The 16,865-nt window shown below is 48.4% G+C and overlaps 1 protein-coding gene across 1 annotated transcript in view; it reads right to left on the reverse strand.

Annotated features, from left to right (window-relative positions):
- ATP8B1 (ATPase, aminophospholipid transporter, class I, type 8B, member 1) overlaps positions 1-11,771 on the reverse strand; it is a 53,644-nt gene extending 41,873 nt beyond the window's left edge. Inside the window, exons 1-2 of the mRNA XM_004683935.2 lie at positions 11,591-11,771; positions 50-147 (exon numbers count right to left, since the gene is read on the reverse strand). Of these exons, the coding sequence (XP_004683992.1) occupies positions 50-147; positions 11,591-11,771 (279 nt within the window). The remainder of the gene's footprint in view (positions 1-49; positions 148-11,590) is intronic.
- Positions 11,772-16,865: the final 5,094 nt, after the last annotated feature.

The raw sequence follows: 16,865 nt of genomic DNA on the forward strand, positions 1-16,865 counted from the left end.
TTTAGCTGGCTTCTCACAAACATAACTTAGGAGGTTAAAATCAACTTACTGCATATTTGCTCTCCTTAATGCACAAAAACTTTGTTTTCATAAATTGAGGTTGTTCGTGAAAGCTTCGATTGTTTGCTTTGACTTGCCATGTGCAATCTTTGAAAAAAAGAGAAGGAAATACAAGTTAAAACCACAATGAGGTATCAGCTCACACTCAGGAGAATTACTGTTATCAAAAAGACAAAGACAACAAGGGCTGTCCAGGGTGTGGTTGCTGGAAATGTCAATTGTGCAACCACTGTGGAAAATAGCATGGAGGTTCCTCAAAAACTTAAAAACAGAACTATCTTATGATCCAGTTATCGGTTCTAGATATTTTTTCAGAAGTTCAAAGATATTGACTGGCAGAGATATATGCAAACCCATATTGACCCCAAGACAACTCAGAATACCAGGAACTAGAAACAACCTCAGTGCCAACAGAGTAGATGAGGAGTAGATAAAGAAGACGTGGGGTCCAGACACCGTGGGAGATCACTCGGCTACAACAGATGGCATCCTGCACTTCGCAACAACAGATATCAAGCTAAAGAGTATTATGCTAAGTGAAACAAGTCAGACGGTAGAGGCATGCACCCTATGGTTTCACTCACATGTGGCAAAAAAAATAAAACCTTTAGACCAGAATGATAACACAGTGTTTGCCAGAGGGAAGGAGAAGAGGGCCTGGAAAATTTGGTAAAGGAACTTAGAGGGTGGGAACTGGATCTGGTGAAGAACATGGCGTGGATACAAGATGTTCATTTTAAGGCCATACACCTGAAAAAGAGCAAAGATAAAAGAAAAAAGATCGAGTGGAAAATAAAGCATGCTGCTGTGGGTTGAATCATGCATCCCCCAAATTCACAGGATGAAGTCCTAACTCTGTACCTCCAAATATGACTATATCAGGAAAGAGTCATGATGGATGTAATCGCGTTAAAGTGAGCTCATTGGAGGGAACCCTCAAGCCTGTATGACTTGTGCTCCAGAACACACTAGAAGTGCTTGCCTGCTGGGAGGGTCATTCACAAGTACAAGGTCAGCCTTTCACGTGCCCTCTGGGGCTGTGTTTGGTCTCCCAGCAGGAAGGCACAAGCAAGAGGCTGATGCACAGGCCCAGGGAGGATAAACTAGAAGAGAAGGTGAGAAAGCGCCTCTTCAGCTCTGGGTTCCCCAGTGACTTGTTTTGAAAATCACAGACACCTGTTAGTACCTTTTGAAAAAGGCTGTGCTGAAGTTAGCACCTACCTTTCACAAGGCAGCAAATTAGCATGCAGAGAGATTTGTCTTTTTTAAAAGTACCCACTTAGAACAGAGAATGTGACTAGATACTTGAACCACAAGGTTAATTTCCTGGAATAGACATAGTCACTACGAGAAAAAATAATATTTGAGCAACAAGTGCACCTTTACCATATGGACCTTTGATGAAAAGTTTTCCAGAAAAATATCAAAGAACAAGGATTGGGCTTAGTAAAACCAGCAGTCCCTGTATCCAAAGATGTGTTTACTAGACAGCTGTGGCTTTTAAAAAAAATCACCCCGTGTCTGCTAGACACCGCCCACACAGCTAAACCCCCAAGGGTTCCCAGCACCAGCGCCATCTGGTCAGCTTCATGGGACCCTTGTCCTCTGTCACGGGACCCAGCTCTTCCTTACCGATACCCCCAAGCTGTACTGGTTGGTACAAACTGCTACAAACCAGTGGAGTAAAAAGGTCAGAAGTCTAACACCCAGAAGGAAAATCAGCTGGAGACGAGTAAATACCAGGAAGCAAATTGAGGGGCTTCAAAACATCGCTTAAATGTGTGAATGGATATTCCAGTTCATAGAAAAAGTTCAGTTCTTCAGTGAGGTGCTGATGTAGCTGATGATGGTGACATATGGGCAAAAAGTAAAGACTCTGTCACAGGCCAGATTGGAAGAGAAACAGGCTTTCTTTGCTCTCTGGAAGAGCAACTGTATCATCAAAAGCAGGCAGTGAGGCAATCTTATTTCTAAGAACTTTCCCCTAGTGTATCCTGACAAACAGAAGAAAGGACCCACCTCTGGCTAATTCTAAGCAGCCCCATTTATCAAAAAGATTAGAAATCACCTAAAGGTCCCCAAGCAGCTGATTAAATATCCACACAAAGAAAGTTTTCGGGCTGCCAAAAGAATGAGGCCCTTTCTCGGGTTGATCTCCATGATCCTCCCAGGGACAGACCTGCCTCCTTCCGGGCTCTCAGCTGTGAGACAGGAGTACATCGGGAGTGCAGGCCTGTCCAGGAACACCCCCCCCCCCGTCAGTTTGTGCATCTGAGGCACGTAAGGCGTAAGTTTGCACGTGTTCTTTGTACCCAGGAGTGCATGGATATTTTTGGAAAGACGTTGGAGAAACTAGCAGCAACAGATCTGAGGGTCAGAAGAATCAGGGACAGACCTCATTTCACAAAGTAGTCTTTCAAATGTCTATTTGCACAGTATTTAAAAAATGTTTGCATAAATAAAACTTTAAAAAATGTTTGCAATTCAATTCCTCCCCTCTACACGTTTATACATAAAATAGATAAGCTGCTTGATTTTCTTCTAGTCATTATACCATGATCTTTAGTATTTTTTAAAAATATTTTTATGCTGGAGAGCCACAGCAGCTTCAGCATGAGTTCAATCCCCGCCTGCCCCAAGGTGACCCACATGGCCACATGGCCACATGGCGAGGCAGACTACTCCTGACCCGCCCGCTGCTCCCCCCAGCAGTGCACTTCAGCCAGTCAGCCTGTTCTGCACCCCACTCTGTCTCTGGTGAATCTCAACGCCCCTGCACCACTGGCCTGTACCTCAGTTCTGTATGCTTACATAAATAATTCTTTAAACAATATATTATTATGCTAAAGGCAGTGGGAGACCGGAGGAGACTGCAGAGACATCTAAGAAATCTAAGAAGCAGGGTAAGGAAGTATCTCTGCCTGCACCCATGAGTGAGTCTTAAAGCTGTCGTTGAATAAAGCCAAACACCAGTTCATGCTGTATTCCACTCCAAATCACTCCAAGTGCACGACTCCATTTATGCATTGTTTGAAAACATGTAAAACTGAACTACCGTATTTAGGAATATATATTAAGGTGGTAAAACTATCAAAAATAAGTCAAGGGTATCATTACTATAAAAATGAGGATGAGGTTACCTAGGAGGGACCAGGCCTATGGCACTGGCTGGCCTGGGGGCAGGGAGGAGGCTCTGTGTATTCACTGAACTACCTCAGTCACACCTGCACACCAGGCACTTTTGTATTTTTAAGTACAGCAATATTAGTAAATCAAAAGGAGGCAGGAATTAAAAGAAAGAAGTGGTAATAAAAAGATAATAGTTCAGGAGGCTAATGGATCCTAATAGTTCAGGATGCTAATGACCACAGGAACATTCTGCATAAGCCAGTCAGAACCAGAGAGCTGCCCAGTCAAGTTCTCCATAGGAGTTCAGGTTGGTCTCAGCCTGGGAGGGAGTCAGTGTGAGCAAGAGCCTTATCTGTGCTCACCCTGCTAGTAGGAGGGGTCTGCATATACGGTACACACTGGTCACCAAGTCATATGTATCTACTAGCCTGGGCCCAGGACAGCCAACAGTCTATAAAGTTGGACACAGGCAAGATTTAGCAGCCATGTTGATGGAGGAAGGAATGGAAAGGAGGCCACACTAGATGGACTCACACAGGGAGTGGGGGGTGGAAGGGACTAGCACAGCCCTTGACCCACCTAGAGAAACCAAGATCCTTAGGCACCAAGGCCTAGATTGCGAAGCCTAAGATCAAAGCAGGGAGCCGACTGCTAGGGGCTGTGTCTACCACAGACCCAAAGGGTGAAAGGTGAAGATAGGGAGATGGAGCCTTTCAGATTTGATTGGAAGTCAACAAATCCAGGCTCTCAAGGAACCCCTCCCAAAGAGAAGATTCTAGATCAGGGCAGTCTCTGCAGGGGTACAAAAGTTGGGGGAAAGAGGGGAGATGTGCAAGCAAGGCCTCTCTTCTTCTGCAGGGCAGCAGCTCCTGGCTGCACCTGCCAGGGCCTCTCTGCAATGACCTCGCTCAGCAGAAGTGGCTCTTCTAAGGCCACAGGCCTGCAGCCACGCAGGCCTCTCTCAGCAGGCCTGTCCCTTTCTGGGCAGCTCTTCCTCTCTGCTTGTGCCTACACAAGTGTCCTTTACTTCTCTGTCCTTTTCCCTAATAAACCTGCTCTGAAATATAACTGTCTGTCTCGTGAAGGAACTTGCCTGGGAATTCACTGCATGCGGCTGAAAGGGGAGCACTGGTGAAACCTTTCTCAGCGTGAACCCAAGGACCCACTACCCACCCGCAACACTAACTACCCCCCACCAAAAAAAAAAAAAAAAACCACAAGGACATCAATATCCTTCTGGAAGCTTCTCCAAAGAGGTGACAACTGTCTGGGAACTGAAGGGCAGGAAGAGACAGCCTCAGGGAAGGGGCTGCCCCAGGGAGTGGGAAAAACAGTTGTGAGGGAGGGAAAGGCCCTCAGGAGTGGCAGCCAGAATGGCAGGACAGGGTAGGTGGTGTCAGGAAAGGCTTCCAGCCACAGCCCTGATCACAGGGTCCAGAGCCCCGGAGAGAAGCAGGAATGGGAGCCGAGGAGGAGGATAGCTTCCCAGGGGCAGGGAAGAAACCTGCACGCCTGGCCCCGGAAAGTGGGAGAGGCCTGCTGCACACCTGGACAGGTTATCGTCAATCTAGAAAGCTTTCATGGCTCCTGGAGGCCTTCAGGACATCAGCCATGTTCTCCAGCAGGGCCTCCGGCCACACCTCCTGTCTCCAAGAAGGACCTGCAGTTTCCTGAATCCTCAGCTTCTTGGGTTTCCTCCAGGCTGTCTCTCCCACAAGTGGGATGCCACCTGGGTCCAGTTACCTCTCATGCTTAGTCGGAACTCAGCTGAAGTGTTGTCACCTCCGGGATGCCTTCCTGGACCTGGGCAGGTCCCTGAATCGCTCTCCCGGCCCCCCGAGTCCTACCTGTTGTAGCATCTGAAGCCCACCGAGCCTCCACCACATGCCAGGGGCAGCCCGGTGCCCAAGCACCAGGCGCAATGGACTGCTCGGACCAGGGACCTTGCGGAATCGCAGATTAGCTGAACATGACAAGGTACGTTCATTGCTCCGTTTTAAAATTATACTGTGGGAGGTGGGAAAGAGGTAAGTGCAGCTACACCAGTCTTGTCTTGTCACATCTTCACCCGCAGGCTGAGGCTCCACGCAAGGCAGGTGCCTTCCCTCCGCCACACACACAGTGTGCCCGAGTTCAGGCTGCTCCCCTCTCAGGGTTTCACACCTCCGCCCCCTCACTGGCAGCACCAGGAGCCTTCCCAGCCCCTGTCCAGGGCAGACTCCACCTCTTGCACCAGAGCCACAGACATCCACTGGAAGACCAAGCAAGGGGATGCGGAGGCTTCTGGGGCAGCTCTGCCCTGTCCCTGTGATTCATCAGTGCGCGGGGGATCTTTTCATATAGTTTTCTAACTTCTGTGTCGGAAAGGACTTGACTTCCTGCAGGTGGGCAGCACTGTCTGAGGCCCCGGTGTAAGCTCCTTGTTGGGAGTGACTAAATGCGGAGATTTACTGAGGGACTGAATAAGGGCAATAATAAATCAGGCCTTGCATCCAAAAGTGATGAGGTGGTAATAAATTGGGCCTTGCATCTAATTAATGGGTCCTTGGTCGGGATGGGAATAGATGAAGGTGTTAACGAACTGGGCCTTACATCAACTGGGCCTTACATCAAGGATACAGCCATGAGTCACCCCTTTGAAATCTGAGCTTAGGAACTATAGAAGAGACCCTTCCCCCTTATTGAGTGGGCAATAGCTTCGAACCCCACTCTAGGGGCTCCGTCTCAGCTGCTGTCCCGAAGCCATAAACTGTTTGCTCAGCCTTTCTGCCTCCTGCCTTCCTCCTTGCAGCCAGTCACAGAAGTTGGGACAAAACAGTCCTACCTGAGAAACCACTGGGGCGCAGGGAAACACGAGTGGTCACAGGTCTGCAAAAATGGACGCTGGGCCCTCCCTGGTGGCGCAGTGGGTTAGAGCGCAGCACTGAGAAGCTAAAGCCACTTCAGCATGAGTTCTATTCCCACCTGCCCCGGAGGTGACCACATGGCATGGCAGACCTCTCCTGACCCGCCCGCTGCTCCCCTCAGCAGTGTACTTCGTCGATCTGCCTGTTCTGCTCCCCACTCTGTCTCTGGTGACTCCTCTCACCCCCATATCTCTGGCCTGTACCCCAGTTCTGTATGCATAAATATTAAAAGAGAGAGAGATGACAGCCCAAATGCCCAAAACTAGATGACTGGGTTAAAAAGATGTGGTACATATACACAATGGAATATTACTCAGCAACCAAAAAAAGAGAAACACATGTCTTTTGCAGCAACTGGGATGGAGCTGGAAAAGATCATGCTTAGTGAGATAAGCCAGAAATAGAAAAATACCGGATGGTTTCACTCATAGCAGGAGTATAATGGACCAGGCGAGAAAATAACAAAAATAATGAACAACCATATACCAGAGACATTTTGCGGGGGTGGAGTGGGGAATGGGATCAAAAACGGGGTGGGGGTGGGGAGGGAAATTCATGGCATTATGGTGATGGCACACAGGGAAACCCACGGGGATTACAACTGAAATGATGTAAAAATAAACTTTTGTAAAAAAAAAAAAAGAGACAGAGAGAGAGAGAGAGATGGCTGGATAAGACTGTGTGCATGCGTGGGAAGGGCTGGCAAGGAGGCAGAGGACGACAGCAAGTCTCCAAAATCTCCTGAGTGTATGGACAAATGCGTTGCTGGGAAAAGCAACTGTGGTTTATCCCATTCATCTCTCCACCCAGATGTGAGTGTGGGCCTCAGGTTGGGGAGAACGGGAGAGTCTAAATATTCCAAAGAGAAGTAGAGGGGTCCAGATTTGATGATGGAAAGATGAGGAGATGATGGGTGGACTTGACAAGAAAGGTATTAAGGTGAGAACTATGGGCCATCCCTGGTGGCGCAAGGGGTTAGAGCGCAGCACTGTGAAGCTGTCCATAGCCACTGCAGCAGGAGTTGGATCCCTGGTCAGGGAGGGGACCCATGTGGTGCACCAGACCACTCTGACACACCTGCTGCTCCCCTCAGCAGTATACTAAGTCAATCTGCCTGTTCTGCTCCCCACTCTGTCTCTGGTGAATCCTCTCACCCCCCAACTTCTGGCTTGTACCCCAGTTCTTGTATGCATAAACAAATAAATCTTTAAGGGGAGAACTATGGGAAAGGGTAAGGATATTTATGGGGTATTTATTGCATGCCTGAAACGGTTCTAAGGTGAGGGTGAAGTTTACCTGATTAACCCTCCCACACACCCAGTGAAGTAGGTACTGACATTGAGCCCATTTTACAAGTGGGACCCCGAGGCCCAGAGACAGGAAGTCCCTTCCTCAACGTCATGCAGCTACAAAAGGAGACTGAAACTTAAGGACAATATGCAGCACATTCCCTTCCACCACCATGCGCTGCCTGAGTCACCCAGAGATGGGGTACAGGGCAGATTAAAGGGGGTGTGCTTGCCTCAGTGGCCTGTGTAGAGCAGGTGAACATTTAAGAGATGGAAGGAGGGGGCCTCGCTGGTGGCCAAAGGGTTCAGTCTCAGCACCGAGAAGCTGTCCACAGCCACGGCAGCACGAGATCCATTTCCCGGCCAGGGAGCTGGCCCACAGGGCACAGCAGACCGCTCCTGTCTGCCCACAGCAGTGTGTTTCTGTGGATCTGCCTGTTCTGGTCCCCACTCTGTCTCTGATGACTCCTCTCACCTCCCACACCCCAGTTCTTGTATTCATGAGTAAATCTGTAAAAAAAAAAAAACAAAAAACAAAGCATGGAAGGAGGAGAAGCCGGGAGAAAGGAAAAACAGGAACTGGGATGGAGAGGCCATTGTTTCCTGAAGCGGTTGAAAAGGTCAAGCTCTTCAGAGAAAATGGGGTGGAAGATGCTTGATTAAAAAAAAACTCACTGAATTTGGCACCAGGCTTCTTGGTGACCTTTACAAAAGCATCGTTCTCCCCAGGGCGGTGGGGGCACCAGAGAGGGGTAACCCAGCAGAATAGGAGGACAGAGTGGTAGAGAAACTGGTTTCCAGAACTTTGGTCATAAGAGCAAGAGACAGGAGGAGAAAGTAGAAATCAGGTGAGAACTGGCTGTCACACAGGGAAGCTATGTGTTCGTCCATAGAGCAGGGTCACCAAGGAGACAGGAGACCGTTTTCTCACTCCACCTCCAGGCTCAGAAGAGAAGCCAGTTTGCACCAATCTGGGTCCCCTTTCAGAGCACTAAATGCTTCACCCCTCGGCAGTTCTTGAATGATGCAGAACTACCAGGAGACTGGAATGGCAAGCTAAAATTCAAGAACAACAAAACCAACCAAGCCAACATTTCAGAGCCAAGGAATTTTAGGAGACTAAATGCAGGTTGAATGCAATTCAAGTTATTCCTTTGAAGTCCAAGTTTCTTGGATCCTTTTCTGTGAATGGACTACTTTGAGATGAGGCAAAGCAACCTGAATCCTGAAGCATCGACAGGGTTCCCGGGATGGACATGGGGAATACCACTCAAGTGTGTTCATTGGGAGGAAGTTCACCTACTGGCACCGGAAACATGAACTGCTTCGGTGAGTCCTCGTGCCATGGAAACCTACAGTGAAATCACGTGAGTAAAATCCGTGGCCTTATCGCTTTCCCGCACACATTCTAGCCGCAAGTTGACACTTGTTCTTGATTGTCACATAATCAAAGTCCTTCAGCTAAAAAGACCTTGCAGTGAGTCTCTCAAAAACACTCACTTAGCTCCAAAGCTCAGTGGGTCAAGGATGTCACCAAAAAAGAGGAAAAGGTGATAGAGAAATGGATGTGATTGATGGCTCTGTTGTAAGGGCCACTGGAGTCACGGAACTCCAGAGGGCTGGAAAACAATGGAATTCTTTGGAGGACATGATTCTTGATGGCAAATGGCAACACAGACCTTCAGTAGGAAAATGCCCAAGTGAGAATATGGAAAACAATTGGGGGGAGGGGGAGGAGGAGAGAGAAGGAGGGAAGGAGGGAGAGGAAGCAGACTGGCTGTGGAGGACCCAGGAAAAATCAGGAATGGGAGGAGAGGTTAGCACTTAATGATTGTTCTCTGTGTGCTTGGAAAGGACAGATGTGTTAGAATAAGTTTTTTATTTATTTCTCTATTTTACATCATTGCTCATTTCTGTACAGCGTGCTTTCTCCTCTCAGATGCCGTCCCCATAAAATCCCCACAACCAAGTCACCTGTGAACCATCACCACAGTCCCTTGTGCTCTTCTCTCCCGTTTCAACCCTTCTCCCTCTCCCTCCCCTGCTACATGCCTGATTTGTAGTTCCCTGCTAGTTTGCTAGTTTTATCTTTTTTTTTTTTTTTAAGATTTATTTATTTATACATGGAAGAACTGGGATACAGACCAGAAGTGTGGAGGGTGAAAGGATTCACCAGAGACAGAGTGGGGAGCAAAGCAGGCAAATTGACTGAGGGGAGCAGCAGGCGGGCCAGGAGAGGTCTGCCGCGCCATGTGGGCCAGCAACCTGGCCAGGGATCTACCCTGTGCTGTGTGGGTATGGAGAGCTTCATGGTGCTGTTTTAACCCGTTGCGCCACTGGGACAGCCCTAATTTTGTCCTTTTAAAAAAGATAGATTTTAGAAAGGATGACGCAGAGTCAAGGTCAAGTTTAAGCTCCTTCAGTGCCTGCATGCCAAGGACTGAAGTGGACAAGCAGAATGGCCTGCAGAAGAGGCAGGAGAGGCCCCGGCACAGCATGTGAAGACAGCATTGGAAAAAAACAGGGGTGAGAGTTTCTACCCGCTCCGTGCGTCTCAGGCATTTCCCCAGCCACCCAGCTGCTGTGTCTCCCCTGTGACCTCAAGCGACGGGCACCAGCACTGGCAGCAGTCACTGCCCGCCCCCGAGCCATTCTCTGCCAGCTCTGCAGGCTGCCACACGTAGTGGAGATCCCAGATCATGACATGAAACCCCGAAGTACAGGCAGCGCAGGAATGAGGAAGAACCACCTGCAACGGGGCAGTGAGCTATAACTCCCTCCCGACCATGCAGGGCTGCTTCGACTTCTCCCCCAGTCTGGCCCTGCCTCAACACAGGTCACATTCCTGCTGGGCCTGCAGCGATTCCAGGGATTTAATTTAGCCTCATTGTGATTTTAGTATCTTCTAGTTGTAGGTAAAAAGCACTTAAGGTTAATACTCAGTGGTTTAAAATTACAGGCAGAAGCCCACAGAAAGATCGAGTCTGAGAAGCTGGGCAAAAGGCAGGTGACACACAGGAACTCGTGGCCTCCCCGAGTCTCAGCGGTGGGAGGGGGCTCGGGTGGCTGTGTGACACCCCACAGAGCGGAGTGAAGAGGTCTGTGCGACGCGAGCAGGCGGCATCCATGAAAGGATTTTCAGGGTTGTAGAAACCGAAATCTCTCAGCTGGGCCAGCAACAGGACCCAGGAGAATGGGACAGGAAGTGGGTGACGTGAGCAGACAGGACCCAGGTAAAACTGGAGGGGAGACCAGCAGTGACGGAGTTTTGGGGAACCCAGGTCAAATGAGATGCTACTCTGAGGCTATCGAGTGGCACATTTGGGGGGTGGGAAAGATCAATTTCAGAGACCTTCTGTGAAGGGGGAACAGAACTTATTTAGCTAGAATAATAGGGACCAGGGAGGAAACATTGTTGAGTTTCTGAGCTCTGGAGCAAATCTGGGCCCAAATACATGTCATATTTCCTCCTCATGGAGCAAAAGAGTTACCAGAAAAGACATCTGTTTGCCATGGTAGGAAAGTGGTAAGAATTAAAAGAGATTATGAAAAAGACACTGTCTTGCCTTTTGTGACAATAAGAGTAGAACTGACAATAACAACTCCCTAAACAAGTCGGAGGGAAATTAAGTCTCTTGTGTGTGGTGTACAAAAATGCAAAATAAACTCACAGTGAAAATAACTAAGATGTCCCTCCCTGGTGGCGCAGCGGGTTAAAGTGCCGCACTGCGAAGCTGCCGCATCCGCTTAGGTGTGAGTTCCATCTCCTGCCCCATAGCTGACCCAAATGGGCAGCAGACCTCTCCTGGCCCGCCCACTGCCCCCCGTAGCAGTGGACTTCATCCATCTGCCTGTTCTGCTCCCCACTCTGTCTCTGGTGAGTCCTCTCAGCGCCCCTGCACCTCTGGCTGGTACCCCAGTTCTTATGCAGAAATAAATCTTTTAAAACAAAACAAAAAACCTAGACAACGAGCACTTTTACTTTCTCAGAGTGTGTCCGACAGTCATCCAGCCCTGCACACTGATCACAGCAGGGACATTGCCATCAACCATTCTCCTTGTGGCGTCCCACGGTAAGAGAAGGAAGATGCTCTGGGCCTGGAGCCTGCGGCCGGCTCGGCGAGCGCATCCTCCTGCGGGGCGACCGGGTAGGGGCCCTGGGCGCGCCCTGACCTGGGCCACGGCGAGGTAGGGGCCTGCTGGTACCTTTTTTGAATGGCTCCCGATTTTCCTCTGCTTCTCTGTTGACCCGGTTCTGTTCCGGCTCCACCGGGGGCTCCTGGTCTTCTAGTTCATCTTCCGTTTCATCGTCACTGTAGGGAACCACTTCATCGTTGGGTTGAGAATCCTCCTCAAATGTCGTTTCTAAGTCCCTTTCTGTGCTCATTCTGCTGACGAATGGGAACTACCTAGTTTAAAAACAAAAAAAAGGGACAGAGTTGAGTGCTGACTTTTCGCTTGTGGGTTGTAACCGACCATGTCTGAACAATCACCCCCAAGTTCAAGTTATCCTGCAGGGAAGAGCAAAACCATTCATTATCGATTAAAGGCTGGGTGAGAATTTACAGTAAAAAAAAAAAAAAAAAAAAGGAGCTACCATTTCATTCTTTTGGATTAGAAGAGTGTGCAACTCTTGGGCAATATTTTAGATTGGGGGTCTCTCAACAGCATCAATGCAGTGGGTCATTATTAAGATTAAAATAAAAGGGAATTGGGCCCTCCCTGGTGGCACAGCGGGTTAAATCACAGTTAAGAAGCTAAAGCCACTTCAGCATGAGTCCGCTCCCTACCTGTTCTGCAGGTGACCCACATGGCGCAGCAGACCTCTCCTGTTAACCTGCTGCTCCCCTCAGTAGTGTATTTCAGTTAGTTGGCCTGTTCTGCTCCCTACTCTTTTTCTCTCACCGCCCCAGCACCTCTGGCCTGCATGCATAAATAAATCAATCTTAAAAAAAAAAAATTAAAAGAGACTATAAATAACCAAAACATGTTATCAGAGGAGGTACTATATGGTGCAGAAGTTTTACAAAATTGCAACAGAGACATGCCTACTTGTACTGGGAATTTTTTTTTAAGATTTATGCTTACAAGAACTGGGGTACAGGCCAGAGCTATGGGGGGTGAGAGGATCCACCAGGGACAGTGTGAGTGGGGAGCTGAACAGGCAGATATACTTTACACTGCTAGGGGAGTGCTGGGGGAGACAGGAGAGGCCTGCTGTGCCATGTGGGTCAGCTCCCTGCCGGGGATCAAACTCGTACCAAGTGGCTACTGATAGCTTCATAATGCTGTTCCTTAACCCTCTGCACCACCAGGATGGGCCCTGTAGTGGGAACCTTAATGGAATTAATTTTTTTACTATGGATTGCTAGCAAAGTTTGTAAATCACTGCGCTAACACATCTGGTTTCTACAAATGCTACTAGACTGGCCTTTCTTCTGCAAAATTTCAAGTTCCACGCTTTCCTAAGACTCTGCTGATTCCTTGGGTAGGGTGTACCCCCTCGACTTCTATTTTTCTAACTGCCACCACCTACTCTGTGTGCCCCCCACACACACACTGCATGAAGTGACTGCATGGATGATAAACAGCCTGAGTTATATTTATATCACAAAAATATTTACACAAACATCTCGGGTTATATGAGACACACCTACACCCTGAAATTATGTACATAAGCATCACTCAGCCAATATCCTCACTACTATTAATAAAAGCAGTTCACCTTTAGTGTTAACAGCATGCCAAGTCCTGCAGGAAATGCTTTATACACATTGGTGCTTTGAACCTTTACCAGAGAGGGTATGGCAGCTGTTCCTATTTAACAGAGTAGAAAACCAAAACTCAAGGAGACTGAGAAATTTGCACACTAAGACTTTGCATCAGAAATAATTGCAGGGGCCCTCTCTGGTGGCACAGTGTGTTAAAGCACAACACTAAAAAGCCATTTCAGCATGAGTTCGATCCCCGCCCTCGGAGTGACCCGCATGGGACCGCGGACCTCTCCTGCCTCGCCCGCTGCTCCCTTCAGCAGTGTCTTTCATCGATCGGCCTGCTCTGCTCCCTACTCTGACTCTGATGAGTCCTTTCATAGCCCCAGCACCTCTGGCCTGTACCCCAGTTCTTGTGTGTATAAATAAATAATTTTTTTTTAAAAACCTGCTTTCCCAGGAGTGATCTTTATATACAAGTTATTTTAATCAAGTCAAAGTTGCCTTCAGGTGAACATTGAGCTGATCTCAACCTTTGTATCAATCTAGCTAGCGTCCTGGACATCTCAATTTTTATAGATGCAAGAACACATCCAGAAAATGTCCATTTATTTATCTGAGGCTATTGTCCTATATTATTTAAGCTTCAGGGGATCTACCTTCTAGCAGTACACCCAGCATCCCTCTCGATTCCACATGCATCCCCTGACAGGGCAGTTCAGTGGACTCTAGACCTTTCCCCTGGCCTATCTATAGAGTCCAGGGTTGGAGCCTACGGTGGCCTAGGAGTCAAGTCTCAGCACTATCACTGCTTTGACCGAGTTCAATCCCTGGCCAAGGAGGTGACTCACAGGGCGCAGCAGACCTCTGCTGACCCGCCCGCTGCTCCCCTCAGCAGTGTTTCAGTGGCTCCTCCTGTTCTGCTCCCCACTCTGTCTCTAGTGAATCCTCTCACCCCCCTGCACCTCTGGCCTGTACCCCAGATCTTGTATTCATAAATAAATCTTTAACAAATAAAAAGCTTGCCCTTTAAAAAACAAAGTAAATTAGTAAACAAAAAATATTGAGGGCTGCTACTGCCGAAGCATGATCCGTACACACAACAGGAACTCAGGCTGGGAAAGGCCCAGAGTCTGGGATCAACGATATCTTTATTATAGGATTTGATTCGAGTCCAGGGTGACCCAAGATTAGCCATGGAATAAGATTCATACTATTCGTTTTTGCTCATTCTTTCTCATCTTTATTTAGAGCTTTTAAAATTCCCAATTGGAAAGGGCATTCGAAATACCTCTTGTCCATAATTTACTAACGATAATATAAGAAGCTGAATAGATATCCTGATGTAATAGATAGATGTATGATTTCTAGATGTTCTGTACTATGTCTGTTTAGCATATATTCCGTACTAAATGTAATAAACCATCACTTGGGTAGGTAGAATCTAAGGCGAGGCCACCATATGTAGCATTCATGCTCTGAGATGCCCTTTTTGTACCATGAGGGTGGCTGGACAGCGTGGACAGCATCTTGCCTCTAACCAAGAGAACAGGTCACAGCTAAGAGCATGACCCCACCCGTGGGTGGGCCGCTGGGACTCTGCCTTCCTTCTGGCCAGTCAGCTCTCTCCTCTGCCTTCTTGGCTTTGCTAAAGCACCTACCCATGGAGAGGACACACACAGCAAGAAATGGTGTGGGCATCTGTCCAAGGGCTCGCAAGTTCTGGGGACCTCAGTGGAACAACCGTCAAGGATATGAGTTTTTTTGTTTGTTTGTTTGTTTAAAGATTTATTTATTTATTCATATAGAACTGGGGTACAGGCCAGAGATGCGGAGGGTGAGAGGAGTCACCAGAGACAGAGAGGGGAGCAGAACAGGCAGATCGACGAAGCACACTGCTGAGGGGAGCAGCGGGCGGGTCAGGAGAGGTCTGCCACGCCATGTGGTCACCTCCGGGGCAGGTGGGAATCGAACTCATGCAGAAGTAGCTTAAGTTTCTCAGTGCTGTGCTTTAACCCGCTGTGCCACAAGGAGGACCCGGATATGAGTTTTATCCACAATCGCATGAACTGGAAGTGGAGCCTTCTTTGGCCCAGCCTTCAGGGTTGGGCTCACCCCCACTGAGAGACCTTGCAACAGGGGACCCTGCAGGGGATTCAAATTCCTGATCCATACAAATTGTATCTTAAAAAATAGGTGTTGTGGGCCCTCCCTGGTGGCGCAACAGGCTAGGATGCAGCACTGTAAGCTACCACAGCCATCTCAGTGCAGGTTCGATCCCTGACCCTGGAGGTGACCCACATGGCGAGGCAGACCTCTCCTGTATCACCCACTGCTCCCCTCAGCAGTGTACTTCATCCATCTGCCTACTCTGCTCCCCACTCTGTCTCTGGTGAGTCTTCTACCACACCTGCACCTCTGGCTTGTACCCCAGTTCTGTATGCATGAATGAATAAATCCTTTTTTTTTTTTAGATTTATTTATTTATTCATACAGAACTGGGGTACAGGCCAGAGATGCGGAGGGTGAGAGGATTCACCAGAGACAGAGTGGGGAGCAGAACAGGCAGATCGATGAAGTACACTGCTGAGGGGAGCAGCGGGCGGGTCAGGAGAGGTCTGCCGCGCCACATGGCCACCTCCGGGGCAGGCGGGAATCGAACTCATGTGGAAGTGGCCTTAGCCTCTTAGTGCTTTAACCTGCTACACCACCAGGGAGGGCTCTGAATAAATCCTTTAAAAAAAAAGGGTGTTGTTTTCGACTTGCTACATTTTGGAACTATTATCTGTAGATAACACATACATGTCATAAATGTATCCTCAATTAGAAACAACAGTAATCCTGGTGAGAAGCTCATGGGGATGACAACTGAGATGAAAAAATGTGCAAAATGAAGAATGATGTAAAAAAATAAAGTAAAAAAGGAACAACAGTCATTCTAATATGGCCACTGCTGTTCCAAGCTTTCCTGAAGGAGAGCCCTATGGAAGGAGCCATGGAAATCTTCTGTTACCTTGCTTGCAGACACAAGTCACGCCCTGTTTGGAAGGAGCCCAGGACTCCTCAGAGTAAATTCTGACAAGCCTGATGACAGCTATAATTATATATGAATCTCATGAAGCAATAGTAATAAAGCATATCTAAATCTAGATTAAACTTAAACTTTATACTGTTAGAAAAACAACATAGTTACTATTCCTGGGTTATAGGTTTTTATTTCCTCCTGAGAGCAGAAACCTAGAAACCACAGGAGCCCAGGTTAAGGGAGATGTCACTAAGGGACCATCAGCGGGGGAGAGAGAGGAGAGAGATTCACTCAGGACCTTGACTCAGGAGCGAAAGGCTTCTCTGGGCGATCAGCTGAGCCTCGGAACAGCTCCCGGGAAAGGCAGGCTTGGCTCCTACTTCACTGGTGGTAACAGTGGTTAACCACCCAAAGCAGGGCAGGGAAATATGCAACTTTTAGCTTTAGGGACGGGTGGTATTTCTTCCCTTCATTTTCCTAGACCCAACCTGAAGTGTTTCCCAGTGACATAGTCGAACTCTGAATGGGGGCCGACACAGGCGACAGATGCTGATGTCTCACTCCCGCCGGGCAGCCCTGCAGCTAAGAATTTTTCTGCACACTTCGGCTCACACAGCTGTCATGGAATTACTTGCACACTGCCAGGCACTAGTTACTGCTGCTTCTCCAGCGAAAACCCGGAGGTGGCTGAGGACCTTGCCCAGGGTTATTCCAACCGCGAGGAGTGAGGGCAGGTCCGGGGCCA

This window comes from Condylura cristata, unplaced genomic scaffold, assembly GCF_000260355.1.
Source record: "Condylura cristata isolate star-nosed mole 26May11 unplaced genomic scaffold, ConCri1.0 scaffold00016, whole genome shotgun sequence".
Taxonomy (NCBI): domain Eukaryota; kingdom Metazoa; phylum Chordata; class Mammalia; order Eulipotyphla; family Talpidae; genus Condylura; species Condylura cristata.